The sequence below is a fragment of the Cloeon dipterum genome, chromosome X (genome assembly GCF_949628265.1).
Source record: "Cloeon dipterum chromosome X, ieCloDipt1.1, whole genome shotgun sequence".
NCBI classification, from domain to species: Eukaryota; Metazoa; Arthropoda; class Insecta; order Ephemeroptera; family Baetidae; genus Cloeon; species Cloeon dipterum.
In genome coordinates this window covers 28355334-28368964 of record NC_088790.1, presented here as the reverse complement: position 1 = coordinate 28368964, position 13631 = coordinate 28355334, and the positions used below count along the sequence as shown (strand labels likewise).

The following is a 13631-nucleotide window of genomic DNA, read 5'->3' as shown; positions in this document are numbered from 1 at the left end:
GCTTTGCGGAACTGAAATGACCGCTCCGTGGTTCTAGAACATGTGAAATTATCATATTTTTCTTTCAATTACTTAGTTGAGGAAGTTGGCCATTGTGAAAAACGTTGAAATGAAAATCATTTAAACTCAATTATTTTAACCTTATCATGCTAAAAATTTTATTCTATGTAAAAATAAATGTTCCAGCTATTGTTGAGCAGGGAATGATTAGATTTTGTGCGCTGTGCTTCATTAGATTCCGATTAGGCTAACGTCTCCGTCAACATATCGAGCAAACGCTGGTTCAGCATTATTGCTGAGGTTATTGCAGATAATTCGGAACCTGGCCATTAATGATCGCATTATAGATCTTGTTCCGGAAACGCTACGTAAATACTTGTATGTATAGAATAATGCGGCTATAATTATAATGATGGAAGATATCGTAAATATAGATGACCATCCCATTTTCCTCTCTGAAATAAGAGAATTTAAATTATACTGAAAATTCTAAAATTTATGAAAAATAATCAACCTTTTTTTGGTTTTGGACCGTTGCACATAAGGGGGTCTGAATCTTCTTGAGGTGCGCAATTGCCCCAAATCCAAGCGCTCTGAAGATGATCTTTCATACTGGAACATCTCTTTATTTCTGGACACCAATAGCAACGACGCGAATTCCTCTGGTACATCGGAATGATAGCATTTACGCAGCTCTTGCAGTCCTTGTATTTCGTGCACGAAGGCAATGGTTCGAATCTTATCACGGTGCCATCCTGGATTTTGAACTTTTTCATGCCTATGCTGTGGCCGAGATGATGGGTTTCGTTGCGCCCCTTATCTAAGTGATAATACGATCAATTTATTAGTGAATGCGATTTTTTTACTTAAAAAACAGCAAGAAAATTAATTTTAGCTTTTTTTGAATGTACAATAAGTAAATTATATAAATCTATGGCTCAGAGAGTATTAGAAAAATTGTTCAAAATTATATTTTAGATGTTTTTTCGCTATAAACTCTTCAAATTTCTAAACTTCGTACTTATTTTAAAAATTTGTAAACAAGATTTTAAATAGAAAAATATGACAGCGTCACTAACGCAAATTTTTGCTTGCACATTGAGTGAAAATATTTGCTAAATCATTTTAAAGAAAAAAATGGCAACTGTTTCTAGAAAAAGGACAGCATTTTTGTACTTTGTGTCCGCCTTAAGCTTACCAAATTTCTCCAAATGTTTGTAGGCAACACCAATTGAAATCTCGTGGGTGCTGATGGCATCGTCAGTAGTCAAGTCCTTTGGAACCTTCATGTACACGAACTGGATCGTGCCGTTCTCGAAAAGAGACGCCTGGAATTTCATCGCATCTTTGTACGAGGTGTCATTTAAAATAAAATCTTCCCAATTGACATGGAAGGAATCACCTGTATAGGGTTCACAAATAATTTTAATTTTACTGAACTAATTAAATATAAATGATTCAATTTACTCACCGGTATCGACGAATGTGAAGGAGCTACTTGCCTCTGAAGCAACAAACGGAAAAATCGCCCAGGACGAATTAACGAATGCAGAGATTGAACCTAATCCTGAGACAATCAAAGCCTTGGAAATTATCACATCGTAAAATGGAAAGCCAAACGACAGGTCGGTCTGCAACAATTCATCATTTAAAACAAATCTAAATTATTAGATTCAATCGAACGTACTACTATCGCGTCATTAGTGGTCATCCTGGTCACAGCGACAGTTTTTGTGTGGTTTTCCACGAAGGCCCACGATTTTTCGGCAAAATCTGCATCGACTGGTGTATATTGGATTCGTAAAGAGTTGTACTCGTCCCAAATATCTTGCTCATGGACGGATAAAGACTGTGTTTCGTCTAAACGGAAATAGTTTAAAATCAGGGTTGCTTTAGAATTTGTATCGAAAAATATTCACTTACGAACGGAAGGAGAAACGAGGAAAGTTAAAAACAGGAGTCCATGGTAAATTAGTGCTTTCCCCATTTCCTTGACAATTTTGATCCTTTAAACATAAAAGATGAATTGATTAGAATAATAATAAAAAAATGAGATACACACCGGCTACAAATGTGAATTTAGTTCGTTGGCATTCGTCTCCTTTGGTGTCCAAAAATGAAATGAGTAAATTGTTGCGAGCGTTGATCTCTCCAGGATTCTTAATAATGTGATTTTCTTACCAGGCTGGAGATTTTTAGCATTTTATTTGGCGAAGCAGACGAGGAATTCAGTCGATTTGAGCAATGCATTAAATTTGACAGAAGGAATTTTTTTATAAATAAATTTCTTGGAAGCCATAAAAGGCAGCAACTAAAAGTGGTATTTTTTAAATTTAATGACTTGCGACCCATATTTAACAGATTAAAAAAATCTCAAGAGTCCACTAATTTCCTTGCTCATTATCCATTATTATTCCCAAGAGAAACAAAGACTCGGGTGAAGATAAAATTTACAGAAAGACATTTAAAATATTTTGCAGGTTAATCTGAGCATTTTATCATCATGGTGTTTTTGTTTTAAATTTGTATGGTTTCGTAAACAAAAAGAGTTAATTTAGAACTTGTAAATAGATGTATATTTATGCCACAGATTGTCCGAATAAATGAACCAGGCCGTATTCATCTTCGTCTCTTTCATCAGATTCTTGGCGACTGTTGAGACTGTCCATTTCGATATCTTCAGCGTCGCTGCTTAAATTCAAGATTGGTTCGTGGCCGCTGCCTGGATTCAAATGATGATAATTATGGTAGCAGTCCAATATTCTTTTCCAGATTTTTTTGCCCAGACCGGAAGCACACACACACAGCGAGATGAAAATTGCGATTGATATCAAATTGGGCAGCACTAATTCAACCAAGTCCAAGCTTCTATCGGTTTCTACTCCTAGAACAAATAAAACAAATTTTCTTGTTAAAGCAAAATACATTAATAATTTAAATAAAAGAAAATTAGAATTCCCATTTCACAAATGAAATTTTCAGATAATGACCTTCTTGTTCTGTTTCAAAGCATTGATCGCGGGATTCAATTTCTTGAATGGAACAATTGGTTTCGCTCCAAATATTCTTGAGAAAATCTTGCTTGTTGGAACACAAGCTCAAACCTGGACACCAAAAACACGGATGCGACTCGTTTAGGTGTAGGTACGTCTGAATCTTCGAACTGGCGCAGCTGGCGCACGTGTAGTGGTGCAAGCACAAAGGCACAGGTTCAAATCTAACCACTGTTGCATTCCGGATGTGGTAATTATTCACATCAAAGTGGTAGCCGAGGCTAATTGACTCCATTTTCTTATTATTTTCTGTAAAAGAAAAACATATGTTATTTTGGTGACGGTGAACTTTTGTCAGAACTTTGCCGTTTTAGGAATTTCAAAGTCAAATCTATTGCTTAATTTTTATTTTAAAAATACACCAGTTGAATAAGCATTTTGGTGTTCAAAGCCGCCAACAGGTGGCGCCACCGTATACTTTAGTAATAAATTTAATTTTCAGGCACCGCAGCTGAGATTTCAGACCCAATCCTGCCACTGTGCATTCTTCACTTAATTTTCTTTCTTTTGACGCTCTGAAAACCAAATTCGGTTAAGCCAATCACCTTAGGAAAATAAAAAACGATTTTTTAAAATATAAAATCTTTTCCAACGTTTCCATGGCGAATGGCTTGACTAATTTTGATTTTCAGCAAGTCAAAATAAATCATATTAAGTGAAGAATGCACAATAGCAGGATTGAGTCTGAAATCGCAGCGGAAGTGCCTTAAAATTAAATTTATTACGAAAGTATACGGTGGCGCCATCTGATGGAAACTTCAAACACTAATGGCTTATGCAACTGGTGAATATAATTTTACATTTACGAGATTTTTAAATCCACCTGTTGGCATTTTAAAAAGCTAGCTTATCAAAATAAAATGTAAAATCACCGAAAAAGTATAGAATAATTAATTAAAAATTACCGTAAAACACGTCAAGCTCGTAGCCAATACCGAAAGTGCTGACAAAATTGGAGTTCTGCGATGTGGCATTTTTCAAACTGATAGGAATATTCTTGTAAATGAAATCGACGGATCCGTTGGTATATAAAGTGACCTGGAAGCTGCAGTCCCCATTCAAATCGTTAGTCTTAAACTTTTCCCATTGGACGACCAAGGAATCACCTGTAGGAAAAATTCAATAAAATTAAACTCCCCTAAAATTAAAAAGGGACAAACCAGTATCGACGTATGTGACTTCGCTTTTTGCATCTAGAGCAAACAAAGCAAAAATGGCCAACTTCTTGTTTTCTAAGTCATAGATTTCTCCCAGTTGCGACACACACAATTCAGTAATATTTTGGTCGTAAAATTCAAAGCTGAATGACAAGTGCATAATTTTCTGAAACAAACAACCTCACTTGAAAACCCCATTTGGTGAAAACTTCTTTAAAGAAACTTTACCGTTTGGTTTTGCAGGTGAACCGCATTTTTGTGTTTTTTCATGTCGAGCCACAAATGTTTGGCCAATTTCTTGTTGTGGTGAATGAAAGTGGCTCGCATCGTGTGGTGGTCGTCAATCTTCATGCTCGCGATGGTGGGAAGAGTCTCCTTTTCATGCTCCTTTGCTGCAAACAATCTCAAAATTATTTTAATTCGATTCTAATGGCATTTACTCACATTCCAAGTCTGAAGCCGCCGAAGTCAAGAATAAAGTAGAAACGTCAATAATCAGAATGAAAATGAGTCCTCGGCAAAATATCGTTAGCGACATTTTTGTGGCTCTGTGGCTTCCTCGGCGTCCAAATGAGAAATGAGAAAATTGTTTCGAGGGGTTTTCTCGCCAAAAATCTGAAGAATGAGCTCAGGGATTCTATTCCTCTCTGCTGTGGAAATATACCTGCAATTCAAGCAATGCATGAATATTCATAAATCCCTGCAATGTGTTGGAATAATTGAGGCTGAATATCTTTCTGACTTGATAATATTTGATGAGAAATGGGAAGAAAAGACAAGCATGATCATGATAAACGAGACTGCACGATTTTTCTGTAAAACTGTGCCGTAGAGCAGTCCTGCCGCGCACGTTGCATAACTACAACATTTTAAGCGGATTTCCAGTACTTTTATTTTAATTCGTTGGAAAATCCGATTTTCATCGTTTTAAAAGTCTGAATTTATCCTCTAATTAATATCGGATTAAATTTTATGCATTGAACACCAAAATCAATTCATTCAACCGCGATAGGAACGACAGCAAAGAGTTATTTTGCATTCAAATTTTGTTTTTAAGCTTTCTCTGTCCGCATTTTTAAACGAAAAGTGACCTCAAGGATACACACAACTCTTTAAAATGTATTTTTTACCCAAAAGTCAGCGGGGGACAGATGTGCGATAAAGTTGGTTCGCACTGCGCAGATCCAAGATGGCGTCTGAATGTGGGAAACAAAAAGCTCTCTTTGGATTCCCGTACGAGTGTCAAGAGTTTGTTTTTGCGATCCAAAAGACACAATTAGTTAAGAGTAATGCAAATTATATGTCAAAATATTGACGAAAACTTGCTTCTTTTCGCGCATTTTCACGTGACAGTTTTTTGCGCCATACTCCACCGGACGCCACATCTGCGCGTCTCAAGAATCTGGTCCCCGCTGCCAAAAATAAAAAATATACAAATTTTTATTTAATTAAATACAATTTTCATTTTTATTTGTCTGATGAAGCCTGATGGAAATTAAATTTTTCGCAGCTTCATATTTAATTTCCCCAGTGATGTGTAATCCCTTACTACAAATATTTAGGCTATCAGAACTAAATATTTGAAATTCACAGTCCTCCTTTTTTATACAAAAGTTTGAAAATTCCTTAGTGAAACATGCAGACTTCTGAGAAATTTTCATCATGGACGACGAGGTTTGTGACAATAGTTGTGCGCACGTTCGCATAATTTTTCCAGTATTGCAATTAGCATAATAAAATAGACACCGTGGTTAATTAAATCTTTCAGAACAGCGAAACATTATAAATTTAAATTTATTTTAAATTTTGAATTTTTTCATGCCTATGATGTGGCCGAGATGATGGGTTTTGTTGCGCCCCTTATCTAGGTGATAATACGATCAATTTATAAGTGAATGACATTTTTTTACTTAAAAAACAGCAAGAAAATTAATTTTAGCTTTCTTTGAATGTGCAATAAGTAAATTATATAAATCTATGGCTCAGAGAGTATTAGAAAAATTGTTCAAAATTAGATTTTAGATGTTTTTTCGCTATAAACTCTTCAAATTTCTAAACTTCGTACATAATAAACAATTTTTGCTTGCACATTGAGTGAAAATATCTGCTAAAACATTTTAAACAAAAAAATGGCAATTGTTTCTAGAAAAAGGACAGCATTTTTGTACTTTGTGTCCGCCTTAAACTTACCGAATTTCTCCAAATGTTCGTAGGCAACACCAATTGAAATCTCGTGGGTGCTGATGGCATCGTCAGTAGTCAAGTCCTTTGGAACTGGATCGTGCCGTTCTTGAAAAGAGACGCCTGGAATTTCATCGCATCTTTGTACGAGGTGTCATTTAAAATAAAATCTTCCCAATTGACACGGAAGGAATCGCCTGCATAGGGTTCACAAAGTATTTTAATTTTACTGAACTTAAGTAAATATAAATTATTCAATTTACTCACCGGTATCGACGAATGTGAAGGAGCTACTTGCCTCTGAAGCAACAAACGGAAAAATCGACCAGGACGAATTAATGAATGCAGAGATTGAACCTAATCCTGAGACAATCAAAGCCTTGGAAATTATCACATCGTAAAATGGAAAGCCGAACGACAGGTCGGTCTGCAACAATTCGTCACTTAAAACAAATCTAAATTATTAGATTCAATCGAACTTACTACTATCGCGTCAATAAGGGCCATCCTGGTCACAGCGACAGTTTTTTTGTGTTTTTCCATTTAAATACATATTTAACAGATTAAAAAAAATCTCAAGAGTCCACTAATTTCCTTGCTCACTACCCATTATTATTCCCAAGAGAAACAAAGACGCGGGGGAAGATAAAATTCACAGAAAGATATTTAAAATATTTTGCAGGTTAATTTGAGCATTTTATCATCTTGGTGTTTTTGTTTTAATTTTGTATGGTTTCGTAAACGAAAAGAGTTAATTTAGAACTTGTAAATAGATGTATTTATGCCACAGATTTTCCGAATAAACGAACCAGGCCGTATTCATCTTCGTCTCTTTCATCAAATTCTTGGCGACTGTTGAGACTGTCCATTTCGATATCTTCAGCGTCGCTGCTTAAATTCAAGATTGGTTCGTGACCGCTGCCTGGATTACAATGTAGGTAATTCCGGAAATTATGGTAGTAGTCCAATATTCTTTTCCAGATTTTTTTGCCCAGACCGGAAGCACACACACACAGCGAGATGAAAATTGCGATTGATAACAAATTGGGCAGCACTAATTCAACCAAGTCCAAGCTTCTATCGGTTTCTACTCCTAGAACAAATAAAACAAATTTTCTTGTTAAAATACATTAATAATTAATAATTAGAATTCCCCTTTCACAAAGAAAATTTTCAGATAATGACCTTGTTCTGCTTCAAAGCATTGATCGCGGGATTCAATTTCTTGAATGGAACAGTTGGTTTCGCTCCAAATGTTCTTGAGAAAATCTTGCTTGCTGGAACACAAGTTCAAATCTGGACACCAAAAACACGGATGCGACTCGTTTAGGTACGTCTGAATCTTCGAACTGGCGCAGCTGGTGCACGTGTAGTGGTGCAAGCACAAAGGCACCGGTTCAAATCTAACCACTGTTGCATTCCGGATGTGGAAATTATTCACATCAAAGTGGTAGCCGAGGCTAATTGTCTCCTTTTTCTGATTATTTTCTGTAAAAGAAAAACATATGTTATTTTGGTGACGGTGAACTTTTGTCAGAACTTTGACGCTCATGATCGTCAATAAGCAGTTTTAAAAATTTCAAAGTCAAATCTATTGCTTAATTTTTATTTTAAAAATACACCAGTTGAATAAGCATTTTGGTGTTCAAAGCCGCCAACAGGTGGCGCCACCGTATACTTTAGTAATAAATTTAATTTTAATTCACTTCCGCTGAGATTTCAGACCCAATCCTGCCACTGTGCATTCTTCACTTGAAATGCTTTTTTTGACGGTCTGAAAACCAAATTCGGTTAAGCCAATCGCCGTAGTATCATGAAAAACAATTTTTTAAAATATAAAATCTTTTCCAACGTTTCCACGGCGAATGGCTTGACTAATTTTGATTTTCAGCAACTCAAAAGAAATCATATTAAGTGAAGAATGCACAATAGAAGGATTGAGTCTGAAATCGCAGCGAAAGTGCCTTTAAATTAAATTTATTACGAAAGTATACTGTGGCGCCATCTGATGGAAACTTCAAACACTAATGGCTAATGCAACTGGTGAATATAATTTTACATTTACGAGATTTTTAAATTTTACTGATGTATTTCAAAAGCTAGCTTACAAAAAAATTGATTAAGCTGATCAACATAAAATGTAAAATCACCGAAAAAATATAGAATAATTCATTAAAAATTACCGTAAAACACGTCAAGCTCGTAGCCAATACCGAAAGTGCTGACAAAACTGGAGTTCTGTGATATGGCATTTTTCAAACTGATAGGAATGTCCTTGTAAATGAAATCGACGGATCCGTTGGTGTACAAAGTGACCTGGAAGCTGTAGTCCCCATTCAAATCGTCAGTCTTAAACTTTTCCCATTGGACGACCAAGGAATCACCTGTAGGAAAAATTCAATAAAATATAAACTCCCCTAAAATTAAAAAGGGACAAACCAGTATCGACGTATGTGACTTCGCTTTTTGCATCTAGAGCAAACAAAGCAAAAATGGCCAACTTCTTGTTTTCTAAGTCATAGATTTCTCCCAGTTGCGACACACACAGTTCAGTTATATTTTGGTCGTAAAATTCAAAGCTGAATGACAAGTGCATAATTTTCTGAAACAAACAACCTCACTTGAAAACCCCATTTGGTGAAAACTTCTTTAAAGAAACTTTACCGTTTGGTTTTGCAGGTGAACCGCATTTTTGTGTTTTTTCATGTCGAGCCACAAATGTTTGGCCAATTTCTTGTTGTGATGAATGAAAGCGGCTCGCATCGTGTGGTGGTCGTCAATCATCATGCTAGAGATGGTGGAAAGAGTCTCCTTTTCATGCTCCTTTGCTGCAAACAATCTCAAAATTATTTTAATTCGATTCTAATGGCATTTACTCACATTCCAAGTCTGAAGCCGCCGAAGTCAAGAATAAAATAGAAACGTCAATAATCAGGATGAAAATGAGTCCTCGGCAAAATATCGCTAGCGACATTTTTGTGGCTCTGTGGCTTCCTTTCTTGGCGTCCAAATGAGAAATGAGAAAATTGTTTCGAGGGGTTTTCTCGCCAAAAATCTGAAGAATGAGCTCAGGGATTGTATTCCTCTCTACTGTGAGGAGAGAAAAAGACGGAAATATACCTGCAATTCGAGCAATGCACGAATATTCGTAAATCCCTGCAATGCGTTGGAATATTTGAGGCTGACTTCATAATATTTGGTGAGAAAAATGAGAAGAAAAGACAAGTATGATCATGAGAACGAGACTGCACGATTTTGCTGTAAAATTGTGCCGTAGAGCAGTCCTGCCGCGCAGGTTGCATAACCACAACATTTTAAGCGGATTTCCAGTACCAACTCAAAGCGCTTTTATTTTAATTCGTTGGAAAATTCGATTTTCATCGTTTTAAAAGTCTGAATTTATCCTCTAATTAATATCGGATTAAATTTAATGCTTTGAACAAGAAAATCAATTCATTCAACCGCGATAGGAACGACAGCAAAGAGTTATTTTGCATTCAAATTTTGTTTTTAAGATTTCTCTGTCCGCATTTTTAAACGAAAAGTGACCTCAAGGATACACACAACTCTTTAAAATGTATTTTTTACCCAAAAATCAGCGGGGGACAGATGTGCGATAAAGTTGGTTCGCACTGCGCAGATCCAAGATGGCGTCTGAATGTGGGAAACAAAAAGATCTCTTTGGATTGCCGTACGAATGTCAAGAGTTTGTTTTTGCGATCCAAAAGACACAATTTGTACAAGTAATGCAAATTATGTCAGAATATTGACGAAAACTTGCTTCTTTTCGCGCATTTTCACGTGACAGTTTTTTGCGCCATACTCCACCGGACGCCATATCTGCGCGTCGCACAAATCTGGCCCCGCTGCCAAAAATAAAAAATATACAAATTTTTATTTAAATAAATACAATTTTTCAGTTTTATTTGTCTGATGAAGCCTGATGGAAATTAAATTTTTCGCAGCTTCATATTTAATTTTCCCAGTGATGTGTAATCCCTTACTACAAATATTTAGGCAATCAGAACTAAATATTTGAAATTCACAGTCCTCCTTTTTTTATACAAAAGTTTGAAAATTCCTTAGTGAAACATGCAGACTTCTGAGAAATTTTCATCATGGACGACGAGGTTTGTGACAATAGTTCTGCGCACGTTCGCTTAATTTTTCCAGTATTGCAATTAGCATAATAAAATAGACACCGTGGTTAATTAAATCTCTCAGAACAGCGTAACATTATAAATTTAAATTTATTTTAAATTTTGAATTTTTTCATGTCTATGATGTGGCCGAGATGATGGGTTTTGTTGCGCCCCTTATCTAGGTGATAATACGATCAATTTATAAATGAATGCCATTTTTTTACTTAAAAAACAGCAAGAAAATTAATTTTAGCTTTCTTTGAATGTGCATTAAGTAAATTATATAAATCTATGGCTCAGAGAGTCTTAGAAAAATTGTTCAAAATTAGATTTTAGATGTTTTTTCGCTATAAACTCTTCAAATTTCTAAACTTCGTACATAATTTTAATTTTAAAAATTTTTAAATAGATTTTTCAATAGAAAAATATGACAGCAAATTTTTGCTTGCACATTGAGTGAAAATATCTGCTAAAACATTTGAAAGAAAAAAATGGCAACTGTTTCTAGAAAAAGGACAGCATTTTTATATTTTTTGTCCGCCTTAAACTTACCAAATTTCTCCAAATGTTCGTAGGCAAAACCAATTGAAATCTCGTGGGTGCTGATGGCATCGTCAGTAGTCAAGTCCTTTGGAACCTTCATGTACACGAACTGGATCGTGCCGTTCTTGAAAAGAGATGCCTGGAATTTCATCGCATCTTTGTACGAGGTGTCATTTAAAATAAAATCTTCCCAGTTGACACGGAAGGAATCGCCTGCATAGGGTTCACAAAGTATTTTAATTTTACTGAACTTAAGTAAATATAAATGATTCAATTTACTCACCGGTATCGACGAATGTGAAGGAGCTACTTGCCTCTGAAGCAACAAACGTAAAAATCGCCCAGGACGAATTAACGAATGCAGAGATTGAACCTAATCCTGAGACAATCAAAGCCTTGGAAATTATCACGTCGTAAAATGGGAAGCCGAACGACAGGTCGGTCTGCAACAATTCATCATTTAAAACAAATCTAAATTATTAGATTCAATCGAACTTACTACTATCGCGTCATTAGTGGTCATCCTGGTCACAGCGACAGTTTTTTTGTGTTTTTCCATTTAAATACATATTTAAAGAGGAATGATACTGCAAAAACCTGGAAAATACTTGTTGCCAATGCATAAACTCGTCCCTTAGGATTCAGTTAAAGCCTAAATTAACCTAAGAAGCTTCGTAATTTTTTGAGAAAATTGGCTGGAAAGTTAGCGCGCTTTTCAAAATGGCACTGGCTGTCTCCTTACTTGAAATCCGATTTAATTTCAAAACCAAGAGTTTCCCCAATAAGTGGCATACACCCCGTTGAACAGATCTCGACGAGAGGAATCGAAATATGCCAAGAAAATATGTTCAAGCACGGTAAATTTTGGAGAAAATTGGCAAAATTTGAATTTTTACTGTAGGAAGGCCATTTTTTATTATTGCAAATTGTTGAACAATTTGTTTATCGGTCAATTGTTTAAGGCATCCAACAATTTAAATAATTTTCAATTGTTTAAATTAAATAATTTTCAATTGTTGCCCAGTATCATTCCACTTTAACAGATTAAAAAAAAATCTCAAGAGTCCACTAATTTCCTTCCTCATTACCCATTATTATTCCCAAGAGAAACAAAGAGTCGGGTGAAGATAAAATTTACAGAAAGACAATTAAATTATTTTGCAGGTTAATTTGAGCATTTTATCATCTTGGTGTTTTTATTTTTAATTTTGATCGTTTCGTAAACGAAACGAATTAATTTAAAATTGTAAATAAATGTATTTATGCCACAGATTCTCCAAATAAACGAACCAGGCCGTATTCATCTTCGTCTCTTTCATCAAATTCTTGGCGACTGTTGAGACTGTCCATTTCGATGTCTTCATCGTCGCTGCTTAAATTGAAGATTGGTTCGTGACCGTCGCCTGGACTCAAATGTTGGTAATCCTGGAAATTATGGTAGCAGTCCAATATTCTTTTCCAGATTTTTTTGCCCAGACCGGTAGCACACACACACAGCGAGATGAAAATTGCGATTGATATCAAATTGGGCAGCACTAATTCAACCAAGTCCAAGTTTCTATCGGTTTCTATTTCTAGAACAAATAAAACAAATTTTCTTGTTAAAATACATTATTAATTTAAATAAAAGAAAATTTTCAGATAATGACCTTCTTGTTCTGTTTCAAAGCATTGATCGCGGGATTCAACTTCTTGAATGGAACAGTTGGTTTCGCTCCAAATGTTCTTGAGAAAATCTTGCTTGCTGGAACACAAGTTCAAATCTGGACACCAAAAACACGGATGCGACTCGTTAAGGTACGTCTGAATCTTCGAACTGGCGCAGCTGACGCACGTGAAGTGGTTCAAGCACAAAGGCACAGGTTCAAATCTAACCACTGTTGCATTCCGGATGTTGAAATTATTCATATCAAAGTAGTAGCCGAGGCTAATTTTCTCCTTTTTCGGATTATTTTCTGTAAAAAAATATATGTTATTTTGGTGATGGTGAACTTTTGTCACAACTTTGACGCTGACCGTCAATAAGCAGTTTTTTCAAAGTCAAATCTATTGCTTAAATTTTTATTTTAAAAATACACCAGTTGAATAAGCATTTTAGTGTTCAAAGCCGCCAACAGGTGGCGCCACCGTATAATTTAGTCATATAAATTTAATTTTAAGGCACCTCAGCTGAGATTTCAGACCCAATCCTGCCACTGTGCATTCTTCACTTAATTTTCTTTCTTTTGACGCTCTGAAAAACAAATTCGGTTAAGCCAATCGCCGTAGAATCATGAAAAACTATTTTTTGAAATAAAAAAATATTTTCCAACGTTTCTACGGCGAATGGCTTGACTAATTTTGATTTTCAGCAAATCAAGAGAAATCATATTAAGTGAAGAATGCACAATAGAAGGATTGAGTCTGAAATCGCAGTGGAAGTGTCTTAAAATTAAATTTATTACGAAAGTATACGGTGGCGCCATCTGTTGGCATCTTCAAACACTGGTGAGAATTTTACAGGTTACATTTAAGGGGTTTTTTCAATCCACCTCTTAGCATTTTACTGACGTATT

At 35.5% G+C, this 13631-nt stretch overlaps 1 protein-coding gene across 1 annotated transcript; it reads right to left on the bottom strand.

Moving 5' to 3' along the window:
* Positions 1-231: 231 nt before the first annotated feature.
* On the bottom strand, positions 232-3288 carry LOC135946375 (plexin domain-containing protein 1-like). The gene is made up of 6 exons (XM_065494585.1): positions 3105-3288; positions 1688-1860; positions 1472-1631; positions 1199-1402; positions 670-820; positions 232-322 (listed from the first exon to the last, which is right to left on the bottom strand). Exons 1-6 carry the CDS (start codon positions 3286-3288, stop codon positions 232-234), a joined length of 963 nt encoding a protein of 320 aa, XP_065350657.1.
* Between the last annotated feature and the right edge of the window lie 10343 nt (positions 3289-13631).

Excerpts from the sequence above, each read along its gene's own strand:
- LOC135946375 (XM_065494585.1), bottom strand. The coding sequence starts at position 3,288 with ATGGAGTCAATTAGCCTCGGCTACCACTTTGATGTGAATAATTACCAC. Across the intron at positions 821-1,198 it reads CAAACATTTGGAGAAATTTG|ATAAGGGGCGCAACGAAACC; the intron begins GTAAGCTTAAGG and ends ATTATCACTTAG. Across the intron at positions 323-669 it reads GTAAATGCTATCATTCCGAT|GTTCCGAATTATCTGCAATA; the intron begins GTACCAGAGGAA and ends ATTAATGGCCAG.